This window comes from Manis pentadactyla, chromosome 4, assembly GCF_030020395.1.
Source record: "Manis pentadactyla isolate mManPen7 chromosome 4, mManPen7.hap1, whole genome shotgun sequence".
Taxonomy (NCBI): domain Eukaryota; kingdom Metazoa; phylum Chordata; class Mammalia; order Pholidota; family Manidae; genus Manis; species Manis pentadactyla.
Genome location: NC_080022.1, coordinates 56937133 through 56962096, shown reverse-complemented (window position 1 = coordinate 56962096; position 24964 = coordinate 56937133). Strand labels below are relative to the sequence as shown.

At 38.5% G+C, this 24964-nt stretch overlaps 1 protein-coding gene across 3 annotated transcripts; it reads left to right on the top strand.

Annotated features, from left to right (window-relative positions):
• Positions 1–1328: 1328 nt before the first annotated feature.
• Positions 1329–23681, top strand: RPE65 (retinoid isomerohydrolase RPE65). 3 transcript variants are annotated; one of them, XM_036910796.2, is made up of 14 exons: positions 1329–1444; positions 2571–2653; positions 4308–4458; positions 6023–6130; positions 6234–6375; positions 9943–10090; positions 11408–11489; positions 11718–11850; positions 11960–12099; positions 12738–12867; positions 21408–21522; positions 21620–21714; positions 21817–21928; positions 23064–23681. In XM_036910796.2, the coding sequence occupies exons 1-14, from the start codon at positions 1434–1436 to the stop codon at positions 23213–23215; spliced, it is 1602 nt and encodes a 533-aa protein (XP_036766691.2). In that variant the 5' UTR covers positions 1329–1433; the 3' UTR covers positions 23216–23681. The 3 variants fall into 3 exon arrangements, with proteins under 3 accessions (XP_036766691.2, XP_057356298.1, XP_057356297.1); XM_057500314.1 differs by lacking the exon at positions 2571–2653 and having other exon boundaries at positions 1354–1444; XM_057500315.1 differs by lacking the exons at positions 11408–11489; positions 11960–12099; positions 12738–12867; ... (2 more) ...; positions 21817–21928; positions 23064–23681 and having other exon boundaries at positions 11718–11846.
• The last annotated feature ends 1283 nt before the right edge of the window (positions 23682–24964 follow it).

Below are 24964 nucleotides of genomic sequence, written 5' to 3'. Positions count from 1 at the left end.
GATACTTCTTCAAAAATCCTTCTGGGACCTCCATATGCCAAATCAAATGTTCACTCTATGTGATGCCACAGTACCCTATATTACCTTCATTTTATAGAGACGGAGCTCTTAGTTGCAAACAAAGAAACCCACTCTAGTTAATCAATGCAGCACACAAGTATTTTAAATATTAGGTAGCTAACAAAATTCCTGGGATGGCTAAAGGATGGGATTTGGAGACTCCCAGGCTAGTGATAATGTTCCAAGCTCCACTGTATAGTTGCTCCAGTGGGAATAATCTGACTGCTGGGGATGGGCAGACATGGCTAATGCTGGGCACTGGAAGCCACCACTAGGACCTCTGCCCCTGCCTCTGATTGGTGGAGCCCAGGTCACATGCCTGAATCCTAGCTGCAAGGCAGACTGGGAAAGTAAGCTCCTTTCTTCTACCTTGGGGAGAGTTCAGATTAATTGTTATACAATTTTGGAGAAGAGGTCTAGGGTAAGTAGCCACAACCACTTACTAATTTTAAAATGGTTAATGAGTTTCTCAAAAAATGTTAAACTTGTCAGCCAGTATAGTGTATGTCTTATCTGTGTCCAGGGACTCTTTTGGGCAGTACCATGTCTGTGCTGACAAATGACTGAGGCTATGGAAATATGAATTAAATAGTTTGCATTTTATTGAACTATTTCAGTTCAATGAACTGGAAGGTGAGGTGGGGAGCAAGCAAGCATTAATTATAAGCAAGGATATGAAAAAGTGTTTCATCTTCAGCAAATCAAAAGGACATTACTAAAATCCTCAGCTTGGTTAGAACTGGGGTGCTGAATGGGGTCTGTTAGGTGACCAAAGAGGGCTGGAGGTGCTACAGTGTGTTTCCATAACACTGCATACTTCTCCAGCCACGTATTTATAAAACTGTACTGAATACTTTGTTCGTTTCCTGCTATCCTTGTAGAGTTACAAGATCTGTGAAGACAGAGATGGTACCCATGCCTGCTTGGCCCATAGATGATGTGTAATAGATGTTTTAAAAAATAAGTGAGTGAATGAATTAAGTTGAAGATGAAGGCACAGGGATGCCAGAAAATGGTGCCAGGTTCCAGTGGGGTGACCTGGATCAGCTCAAGCCAGATCCTAGCCATTCCCACAAAGCTCTTTTTTTTCTAATCCACTTCTTATTCTCTTTGGGTTGGATTGAGGTCTCTGGTAAACAGCCAAAAAACTGTTATGGGAACAGCAAGAACAAATAATGCTCAAGCATCAGGAGGATTTGAGTGCTGAAAGCCACTTCTGTTCCCCCTTCCCTCGGCTGAGGGGGTGAGAAAGTATTCCCAAAGCCATGACTCCTTTTAGGGGGGTTTAGAAGGCGTATAAAGGCTGCTGGCCGAGAACTTGCTTCTTCATTCTACAGCTGGTGCCAGAACTCTCAATCCTCCACTGAGAGAAAATGTCCATCCAGTGAGTATGTCTAGGAGATTTTTTTAAATGCCTTAATGGGTTTATGGTAAACAGGCTATTTCAAGAGCTCCCGAAGAGGACCGATGACCTGTGTAAAGAAGGCTTTGGGTCTTGGAAGGGGAGTTTCTTCCTATGTACATATTGAAGCAAATATCTAGAATTTAGGCCTACGGTGCAGTGGGAGTTCTATGACTTAGAATGGGCCTTGGAAGCAGTTACGAGCAGGAACATTTCAATGAAGCAGACATGGGTTGTACATCTTGCTCAGACATTTTCTAGCTGTATGATCTTGAGCAAATTACTTAAATGTTCAAAGTCTAGGTTTTTCCTTATGTAGAATAAGATAGTACTTAACCTATGGTGGTGGTGGTGTGAGATTTAAATGAACCAATAGCATGCCAAGTTCTTTTTATGGTATGGGCACATAGTAAATGCTTAATAAAAGGTAACTGTCCTAATTAGGAAGTCTGGGCAGAAGTCTCACTCTAAAAAGTTATAAAATGGAGCCAAAGTAAGGAGACAGGAAATAAGCAAAAATATGAAACTTGAATCTTCTGGTCTATTTTTGAAAAGTACTATAGCTCCTAAAGATTGGTGAAGAAATGAGAAGATAGGAAGAAATAATGGTATAATATGGGTGAATAACAAAAGGTGAGGTCTGACCCCAAAAGCTGTGGTCTCCCAACTCATGGGGGCAGGAGGTTGAGGGAGGAGACTGAGGCAAGACAATCAATGTGCCTGTAGGCTGAGAACAGCAACAGTCATAACTGGGGTAATTCCGTGAAAAGGACTCTGTCAGAGAGATAAGCAAGAGCTACTGCATTATTAGTTGATTTGTCTCCAGAAAGATGGGATAACTGCAGAGGGCAGGATTAAGTCCACTGTGGCATTAAAAGGGAGGTCATTTGCCCTGATATCAAAGGAGGGGCGAGAGCAGGCCTCCCTTGCAAACCTGAGTACGTTTCTATCCTCACAAGCTCCGTGTGCGCCCAGCCAGGCCTAGACTGGCAGTGGGACATTGACGTTGAGCCAGAGAGTGCCTTTTTTCCGGAAGTTCTGCCTCTGCCTCTGTGGGGTTTTTTTTAGTCTCTACATGGGCTTCTTCCCCGTTATGCCACCATTTCAGAGTGGAGCACCCTGCTGGTGGTTACAAGAAACTGTTCGAAACTGTGGAGGAACTACCCTCGCCACTCACAGCGCATGTGACAGGTTGGTCTTCCTGACCTTGAATTCATCCTCTCTTTTGGTGAGATCTCTCTTCTCTGGCTTCTTCATTGGCACCTCTCAGTCCTGACTCCCTCTGTGGGCTACAGAGAGGGGAATCTGGAGGCTTGGGCTTTTTATACCAAGAATACCCTTTCCTCTCCCTTACCTTTTATCTCTCCAGTGTAGAAAAATCCTACCTAACTGGAATTCCTTGAGGATGGGGACTACACCTTTGTTAATCTTTAAATAGTCAGTGCCTAGCTCAGTGACTTGGTACATAGTAAATGCCCTAAAATGTCTGTTCCATCATTGTCTGGATAATATTACTGAGAAGCATCTAGAAATATAACAATAAAGGCTGGTTTTCATGCCCATTATATGGGGAAAGTCTTGGTTCTGGAGTCAGGCAGATGTAGGGACAAATTGCAGCTCTGTTATACTAGCTGTGAATCCTACAAGTCACCTATACTTTCTGAGCCTCAATTCCTTCACCTACCAAAAACCAAATCTTACCTTATGAGGACGTGAAGATTAAATGAGATAATGTAAATTTAAAAATTGACCTAGTGTGTGACACAAAGTGATCAATAAATGGTAGTTGTTATTACTATTGTTATCATTACCCAAAGACACCATATGCCCCATACAGCATCCTTGCTTGGATATGCTGTTGTAGGAAGAATAAAAGCCTAGGCAAGTCTCTTTCTTCCCAGTTCTTCTTCTGCAAAATAGAAGGGATGAGCCTAGTGCTTTCTCAACTAGATTCTGACACTAACCATTTAGGTTCTAGCAATCAAATTAATGTGCCTTTTAGATAAACCATGCTTTCTTAATGTTTAGATCAGAAATATAAATCTTTATCAAGTGGACTGCTGATATTCAGCTTTAGGAATTAATCCATTTTTAAGAAATTGGTGAGGATTAAGCAAACACTACCAAACACTGCACTTTCCAAAGGATCGAGGCCACACATGTAACTACTTAACTGAAAGGCCTTAAGGACCTGTACTCCCCTCATTTTGCACATGAGGACACTGAGGCCCAGAGATGGCATATGACAAATCCTGAACCAGAATGCAGGTCTTTGTCACCCAGCCCTGTGTACTTTCTACTATAGTAGGTTAACCTTCATCTGGAAAGTAACCCATACCATTCAAAGAAGATAGCTCTAGATTTTTAAAACCAGTATTGTTTCATTTAAGTGATTTTTTCTATAGACATGTCTATTTTTAGTGCCATGATCCTTGCTCCTGATCCATCCATCCTACCCCTCACTCCATAAAACACATCAAGAAATTTAAAATTATTCTTAAAAATGAGATGACATTGAGGCAGATGTACTGGTATCTGAGGAAATCTGTTAGGTGGGGAATCCCATTGCCCTCCAGATGCTTTTCCCTGTCTCCTTCCAACCTTTTATCCAAACTCACATGTTGCCACGTTTTTCACCACATGGTCTCCAAGTGAAAGGGGAGTCAAGTTGGCAGCAATTTTCTAAACACTGCCCAGTGTGGGAGCTGGTCATAGAAATCACTGCCAGCTGTATACAGAAGAGGCCACCTATCTGGGCTGCTATCATGCTCACCGTGCCTTACCAAGGGTGAGCCCAGCCATGGGCAGGGCTAAGAAGCCATGTCCTGTCTCACCTTTGTCACAGGCAGGATCCCCCTCTGGCTCACTGGCAGTCTCCTTCGATGTGGGCCAGGACTCTTTGAAGTTGGATCTGAGCCATTTTACCACCTGTTTGATGGGCAAGCCCTCCTGCACAAGTTCGACTTTAAGGAAGGACATGTCACATACCATAGAAGGTAAGGGAATGCTAGGTCCCACTCTTCCTCCTAGGGGTGGGACCTAGCTCAGCTCCTCTTCCCAAGTGCTTCTCAATCTCCTGACTCCAAGAGGGGACTTATATATTCACTTGCTCTCAGAATCCACCTGGGCCAGTGCATCTATGTGGACACCTGGGAGGTGTGCTATGGGAGAAAGAAGAAGCTAAGGACTAAGGCTTTGGGGTCCAACATGCCTGGCTTCAAAACCTATATCTACTTAACACCATTTGCCTAGGTGGGCAAGGTGGGAAACCTTTGGCAAGTTTGATGTTCATCTCTAATGCTTGGTTTTGTCATCCCTAAAATGGAAAATAATAGAATCCTTTTCAGTGTTCATGACAAGGAATAAATGAGAAAGCAGTGCCTAAAATGTGGGAAGAATTCACTAATTATTAATAGTTATTGTTATTACTATTAAACCATTGGCTCTCTTGTCTCCTTTCTTTTCTTATAATCAGAAAGACCACTTCTGACTATAAGGAAAGAGGGAAAGGTGCCACAAAGGAGGGAAGGACCACATATGCCATAGTGATATAAGAAAGAAAAGTTTTCTAAAAATAGGAGATTGTTGCTAGAAGGCTTGAAGGCCTAAGCCACCACTCCGGAGAGTATCCATTGACACCACAGTTAAGTAGTTTGTGTATGCTTTAATATTCAGGCCTGTGCATGGCTTCGGTCATACCACTGATGTCAGGCATTCTGAAGAGACTCAAAAGGGAGAGTAATGGAGGCTTGAAGTGAGATAAGCTGGACTGTCATAGAAGAGAAACAGATCAGGTCAAGCAAACATTGAGATCACGAAAGCATATTCTGGAGGTCACACAAAGCCTTCCTAAGCCTTCTTAAAGATGTTGGTACATTTTCCTCTTCATGACTTTGTTTCTTCAACTATGAAATTGCAAACACTTATTAGTGGATTGGAAGAAGTAAAAATCAGACTTTAATTGGCTCTCCACATGAGAAATTCTAGGCAATGTGTCATGTGGTCTGGGATATGGTTCTGGAAGTCTGCCTGTGCAAGAGACTGGATTCAAGAATATCTACTTTTAAAAGTAGTGAAATACATTTTAAAAGGGAAGAAAAGCACAAGATGAACATAAGAGAGATGAAAAGAATATAATTCAGCACACCACATTCTATATTTCCCTGCTAAAGGTATGTTAATGGGTTCTAGGCTACAGGAAGTCAGAGGTCCTATGTGAACTAACCATGGGGACTTTGTGGTTTCATATGGAAAATGCATGTTTTTGGCTCTGGGAGATTTGATTTCCAATCCAGCTCAGCCACACATGTCCATCACTTCTCTGAGCCTCGATTTCCTCAGCTGTCACCAGGAGGTTTATAAGACATAAATTTAAGCTCATGGCACATTGTCTCTTATTGATCACCCAGAGAAAGCAACCTGACAATACTAGTCATTCTTCATGTTGTGGATGTATGAATCTGACCCACTTAGGGAAATCAGAATGGCCATTCTAAGTCCCACATGGACTGCACTGATTTCCCTGCTTATGTCTCTTTCCCGTGTCTCAATGTCCTTCAGGTTCATCCGCACTGATGCTTACGTACGGGCAATGACTGAGAAAAGGATCGTCATAACAGAATTTGGCACCTGTGCTTTCCCAGATCCCTGCAAGAATATATTTTCCAGGTTACTGAAACCCAACTGCATGTTATCAAAGACATTTTACATTAGCCCTTTTTCTCTCATGGCTTGAAAATCACTGGACTGAAAAATCCATTTGCTTCTACAGGTTTTTTTCTTACTTCCGAGGAATAGAGGTTACTGACAATGCCCTTGTTAATGTCTACCCAGTGGGGGAAGATTACTATGCCTGCACAGAGACCAATTTCATTACAAAGATTAATCCCGAGACCTTGGAAACAATTAAGCAGGTAGGACACAGTGCTCAGGTAACATTGCTCAAGAATAGAATTTACAACTTAGAGTTGAATCAACTGTGCAATTTGGTGGAAAGAACGTGAGGCCATAGATTAAGTTTCAAAGTCTTGCTTTGTCATCAGCTATTAGCTATGTGACATAAGTCAAACTTTGTTTCTTAATCTATGAAATTTTAAACATTTATTATTTGGATTGGAGGAAAATCTTATAAAATGCCTAACATATTCATTCATTCATTTGTAATGCAAATATTGATTGAGTCCCTTCCATGTATCAGAACTCATGCTACATGTAAGGGATAGATCAATGGGTAAGAAAACATAGTCCCTGTCCTTAATGGCTTTTATAGGCAAGCTTGGACATGGCACATGTTGGGTGCTCAAAAAATTGTAGCTAATAATATTGGAAACCCTGCAGTTCATGGTTCTAGGTAAGTCTGTTGCATCAATTTGTCCATTCTTATAGACTTATAAAATAAAGCTATATTTAAAATGAAAAAACACAGAGAAAAATATCAGCAATATTAGAAAGTGGCAAATTTTACTCAGAACTGAGACAGTCTCAATGTACTATTAAGTAAAGTAGATCCACACTTTCAGCCAATATTTATTAAGGTGTAGTTATTTGCGAGGTACTGTTCTTATCTTTCAGAAGCTTAACATTCAGATGGAGAAATCAAATAAATACACAGTTTAACTAAAATAGCACACAGAATGTGATGAGTCCTTTAGGAGAAGGAAAACCTTCCATGAAAGCCCAGAGAAGAGATAACTTCTAGCAATAGTTGGGGCATGTGAGGTGGGGAAGATCAAGGAAGTAAAAAAAAACAAAAAAGACTTACATTTGAGTTAGAAATTGAAGGAGAAGCACAACTTCAGTGAATATGAAGAAAGGACATTTCAGATAAAGGGAGTAACATGATCAAAGGTATAGGGAAGGGAAGATAGAGGATGTATTCATGGAAACTAAATAATTCCTTTGGCTAGATTTGCAGTATTCCTTAAAGGAGATGCTAGCGGCAGTGGCCGGAGGTGATTCATCACTGTGGAGACTGTCCCACACATTGCAGAGGTTTGGCATCCCTGGTCCCATCTGCTAAAATCAGTCATGTCCTCAGTCTTTGTACAAACCCCAGATGCTCTCTCTCCATTTCCAGCCCTCCCCTAGGGGACAGTATCACTCCCAGTTGAGAACTAGGGATCTAGAACATACAATGGCAAGGGGAATAGCGGGACACAGGGCAGAGTGGGACTAAAATTTGAGTAATGGGCAAAAATTTGGACTAAGCTATCTAGCTAATGGGAAGCTTTTCCTCAGAGAAGTGAATACGTACATCTGTGTTTTAGGACATTAATCTGGAAGCCATGTGTAAGCTGTATGGGAGGGCAAAAGAGAAAAGGAATAGCGAGAAGACCAGTTAGTTGAAATTCAAGACCAGAATTAGAAATTCAGAGTAGTAGAAACAGAAAGGAAAAATAATCCCAGCACTGGGTCTCAATGTCACATGCTGATTTATAATTCTCAATAGACTATTTACTAAGGCTTAACATATTCTCAATAGCTCTTTCTTGTCTTTGATGTATGTTTGTAACCACATATGAGTATATGTGTAGGTCATTTAGAAAATAAATAACTAAAGCTGCATTTCTAAGTCATTCATTTGACTCTGACAGTGAATCTGTGTTCCCACTGCCATGGTAAATTAACTGGAAATGTAAAGTTCATGGTCTGACTCCAGAAGAGAGCTGTATTAGGGACCTGGTTCCATTGTGAACAGCACTGTACCCTGACTTTATATGACACCATAGATTTAAAATTTGAGATTTTTGGTTTACTATTACTGAAATAACCTCCTATCCAGTGCCTTTGCCTCCAGTCTGATTCTCTTAAATACAACTTTCTTAATTTGGTAGAAGCAGTTTTTCTAAAATGCAAGTATGAATATGTTATTCCATCTAGAGCACCCACAGTTTCAAAGATAAAGTCCAAACAAGGGCCTCCATGGCCAGCACATTCTTATTTCCCCTCCCCGATGCGTGCCCTTCACAGCAGCCATGCTGAAGGCCTAGTAATCTCCCAACAGCAATATGCTGTTTCACAACCCCATGTCTGTACATTAGGGTTCCCACTCCTTGGAACACACTTGCACCCTTCTCCACTTGGCTAACTTTTACCCTTCTTTGAAGCAAAAGTTGGATTCATCACCCTTGGGAAGCCCTGTTTTATCTCCCAGTCTGGATTAGCTGGCCTTTCTCTACACATACCATTTTGTACTTACTGCACTGTGTACCAGCTTATTGGCCTAACACAGTGCTATCAAATAGGACTTTCCACAGCAGTGGCAGTGTTCTCTATCTACATTGCCTAAGGGCTCTTGAGTACTTGAAATGTGATTGATATGACTAAGGAACTGAATTTTAAGTTTTATCTAGTTCTAATTAATTAAATTATGATAATTATGTTATATGTGTTGTGCATTTTATTGTATGTACCTCAATAAAAAAAAGAAAAAATAATAAATTGCTACCTGTAGCTACCATATTGGACAGCATAAGTCTAGACTGAAGTTCTTGAAAGCCATCTCTGTTTTCCTAGACACTGGCACAGTGCCTGACATATAATAGAAGCTAAATGAGTACTTGATGAATGATTGAATAAATGAATGAATGAATATCTTACCTAGTATTTAGATAAGGATGCTAAAAACTGTCTATGCTTTAAACATATTCTCCTAATCAAATAGAAGTAATTTTGATTAAATAAATATATACTCCATCAATTATTCATTCAGAAATCTTTATTGAGCAAGTCCCAGATAGAAATTGTAGTGCTGATTTTACCAATGTGTGACTCTGTGTCCTTGAACATTTACTTGACTTCTGTGAGACCTCAATTTCTCCTGCAAACAGAGGGGTTTGTGCTAGATTTATGGTTCTGAATTTCTTAGGAGACTCCATGTTGAATTTAAGTGCTAAATCCTCTCTCTAAAAACATCTGCATTTAATTCCAAGAGAGTCGTAATTTCCCTGAAGTCTGTTTAGGGTAAGACTTCCCATACAAGTGAATCCTAGGGTTCCTTTCATTTCCAGATTCATACTCTGTGCACAACACTGAATTTGGTATTTAGATTGTACCATACAAAACTGCTCTTTTTGTAAAATGAAAATTACTGAACAGCAGTTACATACAATTCATCTAATACAGTGAGGGTAATATAAAGAAGTCCCAGGATCAAATTTGTCATTGTTTGAGGACAAACTTCATGTGCAAAAAGGAAACTAACCAGAACAGTGAATGGCATACCTCAACTGCAGAACACAGTCAAGATGAAAGCCACAACTTCAGAGGGGTGATGGGTCAGCTGGGGTCCAGAGGAGAACTCTGCAGTAAAGATAAGAATTCAGGCAGACTTGAAAGAAGGTAGGACCCAGAAAGATGGAAAGAAAGATAAAGTCCACTTAGGGTGAGGGTGCAAGTGGTGGCAGTGAGGTCAGACCTATGGACCAAGGTGTAACATAATCTTTCTCTTAATATAGACGATGTTTGCTCTCCTTGCATAGGTGGATCTTTGCAACTATGTCTCAGTCAATGGAGCAACTGCTCACCCCCATATTGAAAGTGATGGAACTGTTTACAACATTGGTAATTGCTTTGGGAAGAATTTTTCAATTGCCTACAATATTGTAAAGATCCCTCCACTACAAGCAGGTAAGTTTACCAATTTGACTCTTCTTTAAATAAGTATCTATGTTCTTTATTTTGTATTTATTGAACTATAGGATATCAGATGAGAATATTAGGCTAGCACTATATGAACAGTTAAAGTACTCTCAGATTTTAGAATAATTGCTCTCACCGCTACCCTACCAAGGGACCAGTGCCCATGGCATCATAGCTGGAAATGACAACCTGAAAATGCAGAAAACAAGCTGCCCAGTTCTATTTTACAATGTTTCAGAGATGTGGACTTGATCATATAAGATTTAGATTCAAATCCAGCAAACCTAATTGAGCACTTACTCATGTACCAGGCAAGATTAACTTTTTAAACAAGCCATATGTGTGTGTATAATACCATACACACATGCTATATTGTATGAGAGTATAATAAATATTTTGTGTGTTTAATTTCTACAACTATATACAAATGCATTAACTTATAGTCATATTATAGAGAATTAAATATTAAAACAGAAGCGAATACTCTTCAGAATTCTCCATTCTTTCTTAATCCATTGCCAGAAATTTGATAACCATCTCAATAATAGAAATATTTTAATATATACAGATTTTTGTTTAGTATTGCTCAGTATAGTTCTCAAAGTGTAGTCCCTGGGCCAGCAGCACCACTTGGGAACTGTTAGAAATATAAATCTTGAGCCCCACCTGAGGCTGACTTAGTGGAAAGTCCTGGGGGTAGGCCCGCAATCAGTATTTTAATAAGCTCTTTATGTGATTCTGATGCATGCTAAGGTTTGAAGAACACTGACTTCGTAGTAAGTAAACATTAATGTGCTTAAGAATCACCGTACAGGGTAACTAACACAAACTCACATATGTTATACTTTATAGGCATTTTAAGAGATTATAAAGGGTGTTTTGACCATACTGAAGTTTTGCCTTACTCTACTGATTTACAACCCGCCACCTCTGGTTGTAAGATGTAACTCCACTGTGAAATTAAATTATTTATATTATTGATAAAGGATCCTAGGAACCAGTGGTCTAAACTATACGTTGAGGAAAAATATTTTTAAAGGATTTTGTAAATGAAAACATTATTATCAGAATAATATCAGGATGCATTTTTCCAAATATGTTGCTATTTGGATTTTCCTGGATGATTGCAGCTTCCCATGAAATTTCGCTAAGAAATGCCAATGACTGAAAAAGTGAAACTAAGCTCTAAAACATAATCAACATCTGAAAATGTATTTCTTTGCTTGTATAAGTTGTTCCAAATGCTTTGTATAAAAAAAAAAAAAAGAGGCTGTTCCAAAGCCTTTTAAAACCACTTTATTTCAGACAAGGAAGATCCAATAAGCAAGTCAGAGGTCGTTGTACAATTCCCCTGCAGTGATCGATTCAAGCCATCTTACGTCCATAGGTAACTTGGAAGCCTGCTACAAATCTTCAGGGAAACTCAAGTTTAAAGATCTGCTTTGCCTACCTTTGATACCAATCCTGATCACATTTCCTTGCAGAAACCTAAATTTAAATGTAATTAATTTCACATAGGCACTGTTGATTCATTTAAATGTGCATAGCTCACATGTACACATCTCCTTGTGAATCAACCCTTTCCATTCACAAGTCCTTTTGTGTCTCTGAACAGTTTTGGTTTGACTCCCAACTATATTGTTTTTGTGGAAACACCAGTCAAAATTAACCTGTTCAAGTTCCTTTCCTCATGGAGTCTTTGGGGCGCAAACTACATGGACTGCTTTGAGTCCAATGAAACCATGGGGGTAAGTTTTATATTTATTTGTCAGATTTGTGATTCTGAAGAAGTGTTTCATAATTCATACTTACTTTACCTTTTTAAATGATTTAAAATATTTTCCTAATTTTTCAAAGGTTTGGCTTCATATTGCTGACAAAAAAAGGAGAAAGTACGTCAATAATAAATACAGGACCTCTTCTTTTAATCTCTTCCATCACATCAATACCTATGAAGACAATGAATTTCTGATTGTAGATCTCTGTTGCTGGAAAGGGTAAGAAAGGGGATGGAATAAATGTTACATCTCCAGTTGCTCCTGGAAATTAGGAGTCTTCTTCAGAGATGCTGAATTATCTCAAACAGCAAGAAGTGTGCTTAAGTCACAAATTATAATTGAAAAAGCAGTTAAGGAAACTAGGTAATCCAAAATACTCACAAACTGAACATCAAACCACAGTTAATGATAGAAATCCGATCAAGTCCATGAATCAGTCCTGAAAATAAAATGTCCATGAATCAGGCCTGATAAGTGAATTTAAACTTAACTTGAACTTGACAAGATCCCTTGAGGAGCCTTGAATTCCACCCAGTCTGGGTTTGGGAAAAAGAGGCCTGCTTTCTTCAGAAGGAAGTCACTAAAAGACTATAGCCCTAAAGACACAGACAGAATGGTGAAGGAGAAGCAAAACAGAAAGTATTAAAGGCTGCTGTTATTTAAACCTATCTATGCTCAGGTTTCTTTTTTTTTATTTTTCACCCAACATGGGCACAAGGAAATGGCTCTAACATATCTGAGCCATTAGCAGTTTCTGGCTTGGGGAATAAAGAACAAGTAGGGGCTTTTAAAAGGCATGGATCATCTCTGAAAAATTATTTGCAATTGTGTTCATGTTTAACTTCTTATTTTTGCAGATTTGAATTTGTTTATAATTACTTATATTTAGCCAATTTACGAGAGAATTGGGAAGAAGTGAAAAAAAATGCACAAAAGGCTCCCCAGCCTGAAGTTAGGAGATACGTACTTCCTTTGAATATTGACAAGGTAACCGCCCTCTACATAGTTTTCAGTTATAACCAGAAGGTTTCGTTTCTCTCAGGATTTGTTCTCCTGCTTTGTGTTTATATATAAAGTCTTGAAATTTTAGAGGTGGAAGGAACTTTGAATATAAACTAATTCAGCTCCCCTCATTTTATAAATAAGGATTCTGAAGCTCCAAAGAGTAACAAGACTTAGCAAAAGCCAGCTGCAGTCGCACCAGGATGAAAGCCAGGTTTTGATATTAAATCCACTCTTCTTTCATTTACAAATCCTTTAAAAATGTTTTTTCTCAATGAATAGTTCAGACCACTGATTCCTAGGATTCTTTGTCAATAATATAAATAATTTCAATAATTTGTGATTCTAGAGCAAAGAAGAATCAAAAAGTGACCTTGTAGGGAAATCAGTCCATAATTTTGGTTTTCTACAAACCTGAAAATATCACTAGAGGATAAACATCATTTATAGCATTTTGACAGTCACCTCTTTATTTCTACTTTTTCTCACCTGTATTCAGTGACTATCTTTTCAAAATATCAGAGTAACACCAAGAATTTTTAGTCTGATAAAAATGCCAGGCAAAATCAAAATAATACAGTTTTCACAACAGATACATTATCATACACTCTCATTTATGTATATGTGAGATATTTACACAAAAGCAGTTGAGGTAGCTACATGGAATGTAAAGCATTGTACCCAAAGCTTAGATCAGATATAGTGGAAAATAAACCCAATTTAGAACTAGATACTACTGCTCTTTAGCAAGCTTATAAGCTCTATGAAGAATGAGAAAGGAGAAAGAGATTGAGGTGGGACACTACAGTTAGGTAAATGAGCTTCTGAAAAGTCAGGGAGAAGTTAAAAAAGCAAAACTTAATATGGAAATATAAAGTAGTTGCTGGGCTGGTATATTAGGAGCATAGTAAGGATGGGCAGGGAGCAGAGGGCCTGAAAAGGTAGGTTGGAGTCATATTGTATGTGGCTGTACAAGCCTTTGGATGTTATATAAATGATGGGGAGTGTCTCACCTGAGGGGGATTGCTCCCCAGGCAAGTTCACTCTGGATTCAGCAAGCCAAATAACAACAACAGAAGTTAGGGATAAAAGAGTTTATATCAATGTGGTTTGTTGAGTGCGAGAATCACGTCTGCCTTTTGGAAGTCATTGAATTATTTTAAGTGAAGTGGGGTTCATGTGATATGATCATATCTGTATTTTGGAATGCTTACTCTAGAAGCAGCATGGAGGACAGTTTGAAAAGTAGGGAGTTGTAGGGATAATGACAGTTCCTGTGGCCAGGATCCTCATGTGCCCTTAAACTGCTTGATGATGTAATTGACCTACTGCATAGGCTAATGCTTATACACCCATTGGCTAAGAGCCATTATTGTCGGTGTTACTATATATAGAGCTCTGCCCAATGCTCTGTTCAGAAGCAGAGACTGAGACAGATTGCACACTCCAGAGGAAGACGTGATTCCAGGACTCAACCTGCCAGTGTGAGAATAAAGCTTGGTATAAACCCTTTTACCCCTACTGTTCCATTGTTGTTATTCGTTCTCACTGAATCCAGAGTGAACTTGCCCAGGGGGCAATCCCCCTCAGGCGAGACAGGAGTCTATAAGCTAGAAGCTCCACTAGAGGACTGATGCAATAGGGCAAATAAAAGATGATAAATGTCTGAATTAAGAAAATGTAAAGTGGAAGAAAAAAGAAGGTACAAAGTTGAGAAATATTTAGGAATTAGTATCATCAGGAGGTGTGTCTAATTGCATGAGAGAGGTAAGGGACAGGGAGTTCAGGGCAACTTTCAGATTTCTGCCTTGACTGGTTGAAGGGATGATGGTACAGTTTAGCTGAGTTGAAAACACAAGTGTAGGAGGTGGTAGTTTACAGGAAAAGGAGTAAGATTTATTTTAAATATGTGAAGTTTAAGGTCTGCACTGGCTATTCCTGCAGAAATGTTCAATAAGTAGTTGGTATACATGGATCTGGAGCTCAAAAGAGAAATCACAGAGATTGGTCTGGGAACCTTAGGCACTCTGACTTTTCCTTTACAAAGCATATCTCTGGTATGTAGTTGAATGCTCATAAAATACCAAATGGATGAGTCTGTTGATCTTAGTAAGCTCTTATTTTGCTAATAATGGTAAAATAATAATCATCTTTAAATTAAGGAAAAGGATCATTTAACTTAAGCGTTCTTTACCTTATTCTCTTCTCATTCCAAAAAGAGAAAGGAAGGATTTTTCTAAATGTTAGTCATCACTGCCTGGAGATAGACCACCCAGCCACAGAATGAGGAACTTCAGTGATAATGAGAAATGTCTACTACCCTAAACCCTGCCTTCTATTTCTTCCAATAGTCATTAATTAACCCCTATAACATGGTACTGTCCCAGTTATTTCAGTGGGCACATCAATAGGATACACATCGTGCTCTTATGGAACTCATTACCTATGTGGTAGGGAGAAGGAAGAGGATTCAGAAATGATAATGCACATCAGCATGAGATGAGGGAGGGAAGGATGAATTGCTTTGGCTATTCAGAGAAAGGAATCATACTTATTTGGGGTGATTCATGGAACACAGTCATTTGCAGTATTTTAGCAGAAGAGATGGGATTAAAGCACATCAGTTGAAGACAGGAAGAAAGACAAAGAAGTGGAAATGGACAGAAAAACAGAGGGAACTGATTATAATCCAACTGGTCAGAAAATAAGCAAAGTAGTGGGAAAAAATAGGGAGACCTAAAAAAGTAGGCCAGTAATCTTGGAAGGCTTTAAGGCCAGGCTAAGAGGTTTGTACTTTATTTGGCTGTGGGGAAGGGAACAGTAAAGATTCTTGAATAGAAGAAAACCATATTCAGAGTTGGTAAATTGGGTATCACGTGTACTGACTTTTATGGTTGTCTCTACTACTAAATGTCTGGTTCCCTGTCACTTAATTAGCCTAAATTTCAGTTGCCTGCTCTGAACCTAAGTAAATTGGACAAGTAATAACTAGGACATTCACAGCTTTAGTACTTTGATTTGCTAAAACAAAGCTGTGTTTGTTATATGTAGTACTAGAAGTGCAGAAGGGATGGAGCTCAGGAGCTGGGATAGGAGGCAATTAAAATCACTCAGGTGAGCAGATATTGTAGTGGTAGTAGGAACAGACAAAAGTAAGAGTTCCAAAGGTGGAATTAAAAAGACCTTGCATTTGATTGGATGGCAGAATGAATTAAATCTTAGACAAGCAAAGTGTAGTAAAGATCTTTTAAGCCTGTGTGTCTAGAATAGTGATACTTTTGTAAATGTAACATGAATTGTAGAATATGAATTGGTTTGGAGAAAAACAGAAATTGTAGAATATGTGGAAAGGGGATAATATGTAAGAGGGCTGACTCCAAGTCAAATAGACCTGGGCTTGTATTTCAGCTCTGCCACTTACCAGCTGTGCGGTTTAAGCCTAAATTTTCTTTTCTCTATCTGTAAAGAGAAACATTTAGCTTTCTTAGATTTCCTTTTCTTTATCGATATCCATCTTCTAGGTTGTTGTGATCAATAAATGAGGTGATTTATGTCAGTCAGTATAGTCCCTGGCACAAAGTGAGTGTTAAATAAATATTCATCATCATCATCAACAACAAAATCAACATCAAAAATCTTCATGAAGTTATCTTGTAGGCTTTCATATGTAAATGCAGGACCTTGTGAGACAAATCAGAATTGGAAGAAAAGCACTAATAGTTACAGGTCTTGAAATGATCAAATATGTGAGAATAGACAGGTAAGACTTCTTGCAGGAAAAAGTTCATACTTTAGAGTAAATTTTCTAAAAGAAACTTTCATATTTACATATTTTAAAAGTGAAGAATTGGACAGCCCAGAAAATGCTGAGAAAGAAGAAAAAATGGCCAAGCACAGATGTTTGGGAAACGCCCTGTGAGGCAAGTTGTAGAAAAAGAGAAGCCAGAAAAAGAAAAGAGAGAAAGGTCCCCAAGAGGTCTAGTTAACATCATAGGAGAGGCCAAGAGAGGTCTCACTGATGCCCCTGGGTCTATAGACAAGTTTACAAGGATGAACACAGCACCAAACGCCAGATTTAGTGATCTCCAAGGCAGGAGGGTGAAAGAGATAGAAATCAGCTCTCAAGGCAATACAGGTAGGTGGGCAGTTGGTGAGGATGTGGAAGCAGGCTGATGTAGTCTACACATTCAGCAGATTGGCACTGAAGGGAAAAATAGGTCATAAATTGCGCGCAATAGAAAGAGGGGAAAGAATATAAGATGGCTGTAGCTTCCAGTTTACTGATTAAGGTAATGGTAGTATTTTTAAAATACATCTTTATTATTTTTGCATAAGCAGTGCATTTAAATGGTAAAAAAATCAAAATGATATACAAAGGTATATACACTGGGAAGTCTCACGCCAACCTCTCTTTGCATTCGGTTCATACCATCCCCCTTTACTTCATATGTCTAACTTTTTTTTTTATTATCAAATGTACATCACAGCAGTTCAACAGTCTGCCTCCCAATTCCCCCTCCCCCACTCCCCTCCCCCTTGGTAATCACTAGTCACTTCTCATTGTCTATGAGTCTAATGCTGTTTTGTTCCTTTAGTTTTGCTTTGTTTTTATATTCCACAAACAGGTGAAATCATTTGGTATCTGTCTTTCTCCGCATGGCTTATTTCACTGAGCATAATACCCTCTAGCTCCATCCATGTTGTTGCAAATGGCAGCATTTCCTCTCTTTTTATGGCCAAATAATATCCCACTGTGTATATGTACCTCATGTTCTTTATCCATTCATCTATGTGTAATTTTTAATGTCTTTCCTTTTCTTTTGTTTATGCAAATATAAGAAAACAAATGCATATATAAATTATTATTTCCCATTCTCTTAATACAAAAAGTAACTTTCTATATCCATTATTAAGTGCTTGCTCTTTTCTTTTAACAATATGTTGAAGATCATCCTTTGTTCACCTGGCAGTATTCTCTTTGTGAACATACCCAAGTCCCTCACTGCTGAGCAACAGAGTTGTTTCCAATCTTTGGCTATTAGAGATGTCACAAGGAATAACGTATATATGTTATTTCATATATGTGCAAACACATGAATAGGATAGATTCTTGGAAGTGAGATCTCTGGGTCAAAGAATAAATGCAAATATAAGGATCAGGAAGGAGTCAAAAGGCTGAGCCAGTTGCTGAGGAAGCAAAGATGATGTTACAGATTTCATACATTAAAAAACCTAATTTAATAATACAAAAAACAGAACAAAGTAAAATTTACAATCACATAAATAACATGTTTAACATAAACATTAGAATTTATTGCATGCTTATATAAATATGCATATGTGTACACACACCACTCTCCTCCCACCGACAACATGAAGTGCCTTGAGGCCTTATTTCACAAAACCTCATTATATTCCTTTATCTATTTGCTCCTCACCTCCCATCCCTTCCCTATCCTGAAAATCTTCTCCTATTTCCTGTAAGTTCATAATACATAACTAGAGAAATTCCCGCTACCTTCTTAGAACATTCCATCCTTTCTCCTTTAACAGAACTCGGGTCTCTCTCAAGGACTCTGGTCTCTCCAGCAGTGATTTTTCAGGGTTGCAGCTTCTCCTTCTCCAGCCCTTTTCTCACTGGGCTTAGAATTGGCATAGTTGTCCTCTTTGTTCCATTTTTCTGCCTCCAGACCATTCTTCTCTCCAAAAACCTTTAAACTCTCCCAATTTGTAACCTCCTTTTAGCTAATTATACAGCCAAGTGGAATGTGCACATATATATGTGTATACCAGTCTCTATTGTCATCTACTGACCGTCACTCCCTCTCACTCCTGGCTCAATATCACACTCCCCAGATCTACAGACTCTTGGAGATTTCAGTATACACATCATAGGTGATCCTCCCAACAACTTCGCCTCCCAGTCCCTTGACTTCCTCTGCTGCTCAGGTCTTCCATTCTGTGTCAGCCACTCGCTCCCTCTATCATCCCCCTGACCTTGCCGTTACAGTGCTATGACTGTGCTTTCTCCATAATCTTAGTTTCATGCATGACACGCTCTTACTACCACCTCTTATCTTTCACTTGCCCTCTGGCAGTTCCCACCAGGAGAATCCATTGAAACTATTACCTTCTCACATATCCCTCATTCCCCTGAGAACTTACCTTCCTTCTTACTCAATTAAACTACATGGTCAATAAGCATAATCACCCCCTTGCCTAGATCTTCATTTCTCTTGCATCTTTCTTCCTTTATTGAATTCATTTGTCAAAATGACAATCCTAGTTAAAGTCACTCTGTGCACTCCATGCTTGTATTTCTGAAGCTGAAGTTGAGAGCTAAAAACACACAGGCATGTTAACTGGCCCATTTTTAAATACATGACCACAAACCTTAAGGCTACCTTTCCCAACTTTATTTGCTCTCCCTCTTATCTAGTTAAATATTTCACACCCTCCTCTCTTCGAATTTTTGACACTTCCCACCTTCATGCTCATTCTCAGCTGATGGCTCTGCTTTGTATTTTATTGGAACAAATGAAAGGAATTAGACTCCTGCCATATCTACCCACCCACAAGCATCTGTGCTCCCACTGAGTTATCCATTATCCTATCCAGAGCTAGTCCTGTCCATCCTTGCTCACCCACTTAAGGACATCACTCTAGAAATTCTCCCTCTGTCCTCTATCATCACTCTCCTCCCCTTTTCATTTGATCATTCATATCATATGCTATTATTTTGTCACCTTACAAAATCCTTCTCTTGACTCCTCTTGCCCCCACCAGCCATCCCCTCATTCTTCTTCTTACAGACCTCTTAATGTTAGAAGGCACCAGAACTCAGCCCTTCATTCTATCTATTTGTACATTTACTCCCTTTGTAAAGGTTCATGCTTTAAAGCAGACTACATTTACATTTTCAACTGTCTTTTCAACTCAAGGTCATATATACTGCTGCCAACTCCATGTCTCTATTTGGAGGTGCAGTAGACATTTCACGCTTAATAATAGAAAACCTAAACTTCTCCTCTTCCCCCAACAAAAAATTTATCCCACCTGCAGTGGTCCCCATCTTCATTGTGACAACTCCAATACCTAATTGTTCAGGCCAAACACCTTGGAGTTGCCCTTAACTCCTCTCGTAATGTCTTGCCTCTTCCCCACCCCACATCCCACTTACCAAGAAATCCTCTTGTCTGCCTTCCGCTTCTCACCAACTCCAATGCTACTAGACTAGTCTGAACCATTAGTTTCTTTTGACTGGGCAACTGCAAGACAGTTTCCCCTATTCTACTCTTGCATCCCCCTACTCTCAAGGGTAGTCTCCACAGAGAACCAGAGCAATTCTGTTAAAATCAATCAATGTCACTGCTCTGCTTAGAACCCTCCAATGGCTTCCCATCTCTCTCTTTCAGAAAAAAAACAAGTCCTCACAGTGACTTACAAGGCTTTACACATTCTGGCCCCACTCCCCCTCTGCCCCCCTCTCCTGCTCGTTTCCTCTGTGCTCAGTTAGTTACAGCCACTAACTGAGTATGTTAATACTCCTCTCTTTAAGCACATTTGGCATTTTCCTACCTCAGGCCTTTGCACTGTTTGTTCTCTTTGCTTGAATGCTCTTCCCCAGAATCTATACTGCTAACTTCCTCATAGCCTACAAGTTTTGTCTCAAGTATCGCCTTTTCAATGAGCCCGACCCTGACCACCTTTTATAACTCACCTTTCCTATACAATTCAGACCCTCCTTACCCTGTTCTAGGTTTTCTCCCCATATTCATAATATACTATATACTTTATCTATTAGGTATATCTACTGTTTATGTCCCCAAACTAGAATATAAGCTTCATAAGTACAGAGACTCTATTCTCTGAAATATCCCAAATGCCTAGAATACAGTCTAGCACAAAATATGTACCCAAGTATTTGATACAGGTATTAATTAGTAAATAAGTATGTCCCTATAAAGAGCTTGTGGTATCCATTCCATTCATAAAATTATATGAAAAGTCATGATGTGGGGTTATGTGGGTGATGAAAGATCTTAGAAAAGATCTTTTTCTAGTCCAATAGTTTCTCTTTCTTTTTTTCTTTTTGACAACATAACTATATGATTTTTGTTCAAACAAAAAAGATCAAAATATCCTAACTATAAAGGAGGTAAACACTGTAAATTGATGCCTAGGGGTTGAAGTCTTTGTTATTCTACAGAAAAACATTTTTGTTTTGGAGGCCCTTTCTCAAAGCCCAAAACTTCCTTTGAGGACAGTCTCATTTTACGGCTGTGAAGACTGAGGACTCAGAGGTTATGTGACTTTCCCGGTGATACATAGTCAGTGACTGACAGACACAGGCAGCTTCCCTGGACTCACTCCTGGGCTCTGGGGCCTGTAGTTTTCCGCATGCCCCTCCCTATCTGGTGACTTAAGAAATGAAGAACTCAGGAGACAAAACTTGAAGAGACTGCACTATGGCTGCTCGATTTTTCTTCGCTGCTCCCTGAGGTTTCTGTTATCCTCTTTCTCAGGCTGACACAGGCAAGAATTTAGTCACACTCCCCAACACAACTGCCACCGCAGTTCTGTGCAGTGACGGGACCATCTGGCTGGAACCCGAGGTTCTCTTTTCAGGGCCACGCCAAGGTGAGATGATCTGGAGAAAAGTCACGTAAGAGGGAACAAAATGTTTCAGTCAGAAAGGTTTAATTGGGCTTTCCTAAGCATGTGCTCTACTTTATAGCATTTGAGTTTCCTCAAATCAATTACCGGAAGTATGGTGGGAAACCTTATACATACGCGTACGGACTTGGCTTGAACCACTTTGTTCCAGACAGGGTAATTAATCCATCTTACGAATATTAGAACAGTACTTTGAGTCATATACTAGTCAAATAAAGCATATGGGCTAATGGATTGATTTTTCTTTCTTACAAGCAGCTCTGTAAGCTGAACGTCAGAACTAAAGAAACTTGGGTCTGGCAAGAACCTGATTCATACCCATCAGAACCCATCTTTGTTTCTCACCCAGATGCTTTAGAAGAAGATGATGGTAATGAAAGCAATGGATGTGTCCGAACACTCTCTTTTCACCAGAGTTCTATGTATTAGTTCACTAAGAGAAGAGTCAGTGATTATTTCCTACTGTTGAGATCCAGTCCTTAGGACTACTGACTGGGACCACACTGAAGAATTTAAACTTATTTGAAAAGTTTCATCTTGTAGCTAGATCTTATTGATTAACAGCAGAAAAAAATGTTAAAGCACCATCTGGTGTCATGAGGGAGCATCCATATCTGTTGCAGATGAGGAAGGGAAGGCCAAAGAAAGAGCTGCATGAATTCTAGGTTTCTACCTTTCCTGACCTAGATGCATTTCTGAAAAAGGATAGAGTTCTAAAGGAGGAAAATTGAATATTCTAACAGATCAAAGAAAATGAGAATGAGGCTTTGTAAGTCTGGTTTTGGTTGGTTCTTTAAGCATGCTGGGACCAGAAAGGAATATAACCTATAACACAGCAACTAAATTACAATCATCAGTCTTAGTTAACTACTGGTTAGCTGGGGCAGGGAGGAGATTACACTCTCTGGGATAAAATATGGAAAATCACAGAGAAATGAGTAAAATAAAGAATTGTAGAGCCATTTCATGCTAAATGAGTTTATATATACAGCCTATCCAGTCAAAACTGCAAAAGGCTTGTTCTCATTTTGTTTGAAGGAAATATGCTTCCAGATGTGTGCTGGGAATTATAGAAATAATATGCTTATTGTTTACAAAGTCTTTTAATATACATTTTTCATTTGATTGTCACAACACTTTAAAAAATTTTTGGCAGTAGGTAGCATGGATGTTAAATCATGTTACAGGTAGGAACACAGGTCCATAAGAATTTAATGAACACCTACTATGTTCTAGTCATTGTAGTAGGCTATTGGGATACCATAGTGGGCAAGACAGATATAGTCACTCCCTTCTGGAGCCTACAGTCTGGGGGACATTAAGAGTTTAAAAGACACCTTCAGGGTGATCATACAACCAGATGGTGGAAGAGTCAGAACAAGGTATCAAGTCATATGGTTTTCTTTATTTGTCAGTGGAATACCTCCTATATTATTTTAATGACATTTAATTTATGGTCCTGGGCTTTTTAATCCAACATTGCCTTATTTAATCCTGATTAACAGGTGTAGTTCTGAGTGTGGTGGTGAGCCCTGGGGCAGGACAGAAGCCCGCATATCTCCTGGTCCTGAATGCCAAGGACTTGAGTGAAGTTGCCAGAGCTGAAGTGGAGATTAACATCCCAGTCACTTTTCATGGACTGTTCAAAAAATCCTGAGCACATCCCAGCAAGTTATGTTTTTTTGATAAAACCAAGAAAAATATAGTCAGGTCTACAATCAAATTCTGTTCAATTTTAGCCTGCCATATTACAAGGTTTTAACTTGCAGATGAACACAATTTTGCAATGTTTTACAGAGAGCACAGAGTCAAACAAGCAATTCCTTTTTTAAAAGACTACACATTTTAGATAATCATACCTTCTCTATATAAGACAAGCTGATCACAACTAAAAAACTCTACATATTTAGCAATCAAAGAGAAAACAAATGTGGATTTATTAAACTGGTTTTTATTCTTATTATAAAAGTGTATCTTAGGTACCCATCTGCTCCAATTATTTTTTAACATTTAAAAGCCAAAGTCCTCTACACCTGATCTGTATGTGGCTTTGCTGAGTCAAGGCAATATCATGCAAAAGGCTTAACTACTAAATGTCAAACCAAACCTTTTCTCAAACCAGGGACGATCATCTAAAAGTAATTAATAATTATTATGTGTTTATATATACATATATACACACACACACACACACATTATGCATAATATATATATAATATAAAATATATGTATGTCTGTGTAAATATTCTCAAACTTTTAGTTTTTAATATTTCCATTTAATATGGGCAACTACTGATTATTTCTGACTTTGCAATGAGTATTCCTATCTCTAATCCACTGAGGGCTCTCAAAAAAGTAACATCCCTGAGGTTAAATTATCCATTAAGAGCTTATATAACATCAAAGCAATTACATATAGTAGTGACTAATTTTTTGAAAAGCATAAAATACTTACAAATGTAATTTGTATTTAAAATTGAAGAATGGGATAGTGTTGGGGGTTATACTTTGCTGCCTTTTCTATCTAATTATATTTAAGCACCATGCAGTCACCTGACCAAAGAGAAAGAGGAGAGAGAAAAAGAGAAAATATTAACTTATTGACATTTAGGTCTTAATACATTTTAAATTTATTTTTAAAATTATTCTATTCTGTGCCACCTGTTGCAAAAAAGAATGGAGATTGACAAATAATTTTATTCTACATCTTAATCTTATTATCTATTTTATGCTCAAAAGTATTACACATCATAGTATTTAAGATGATCAGCCTTGTGTTTCACCAAGTAAGAATATCTTGAAGGAATAGCCTGTGGAGATCACCACAGCACTAAGAAAGGAGCAAGACAGATATGACTAGGCAGATATGATGCATTCTTTTGGTTTATGTAGATAAAATGCAAATTCATTTCTTAAATTATAACTACTCATGAAAACATACTTTTCAAAGGAAATTTAAATTACAGAAAAGTGGAAATTATAAACTAAAATGCAGAGCTCATTTAAGCTCACCTACTGTTGAGACTTGGGTGCTGCTCTTTTCCATCTTTCCCCTCCCCAACCCTGTGGATTTTTAATGTAATTATTATTTCTTTATAGATAATTCCTACATAGAACTAGAAGACTCAAAAAGAAAAGCATGCCTGAGAATAACACGAAATATATGGCTCTAGACAAACATCAGTTCATTGTTTTTATGTCTCTAGACATGACACTTGAACATAATTCACAAAGAAGGCTATTTCTTCATTAAAATGCAGAAAATAAGTTACTGAATAATTAAGTTTTAAACTTAATAAAATGTTCAAATTTAAGACAATTCCTAAAACTGCCACTTCCTACACTTGTCAATGATTCCTTGCCTTTTTCCCATTCATTTTCTATGAAGTAAGCCTTGCAGTTCAGT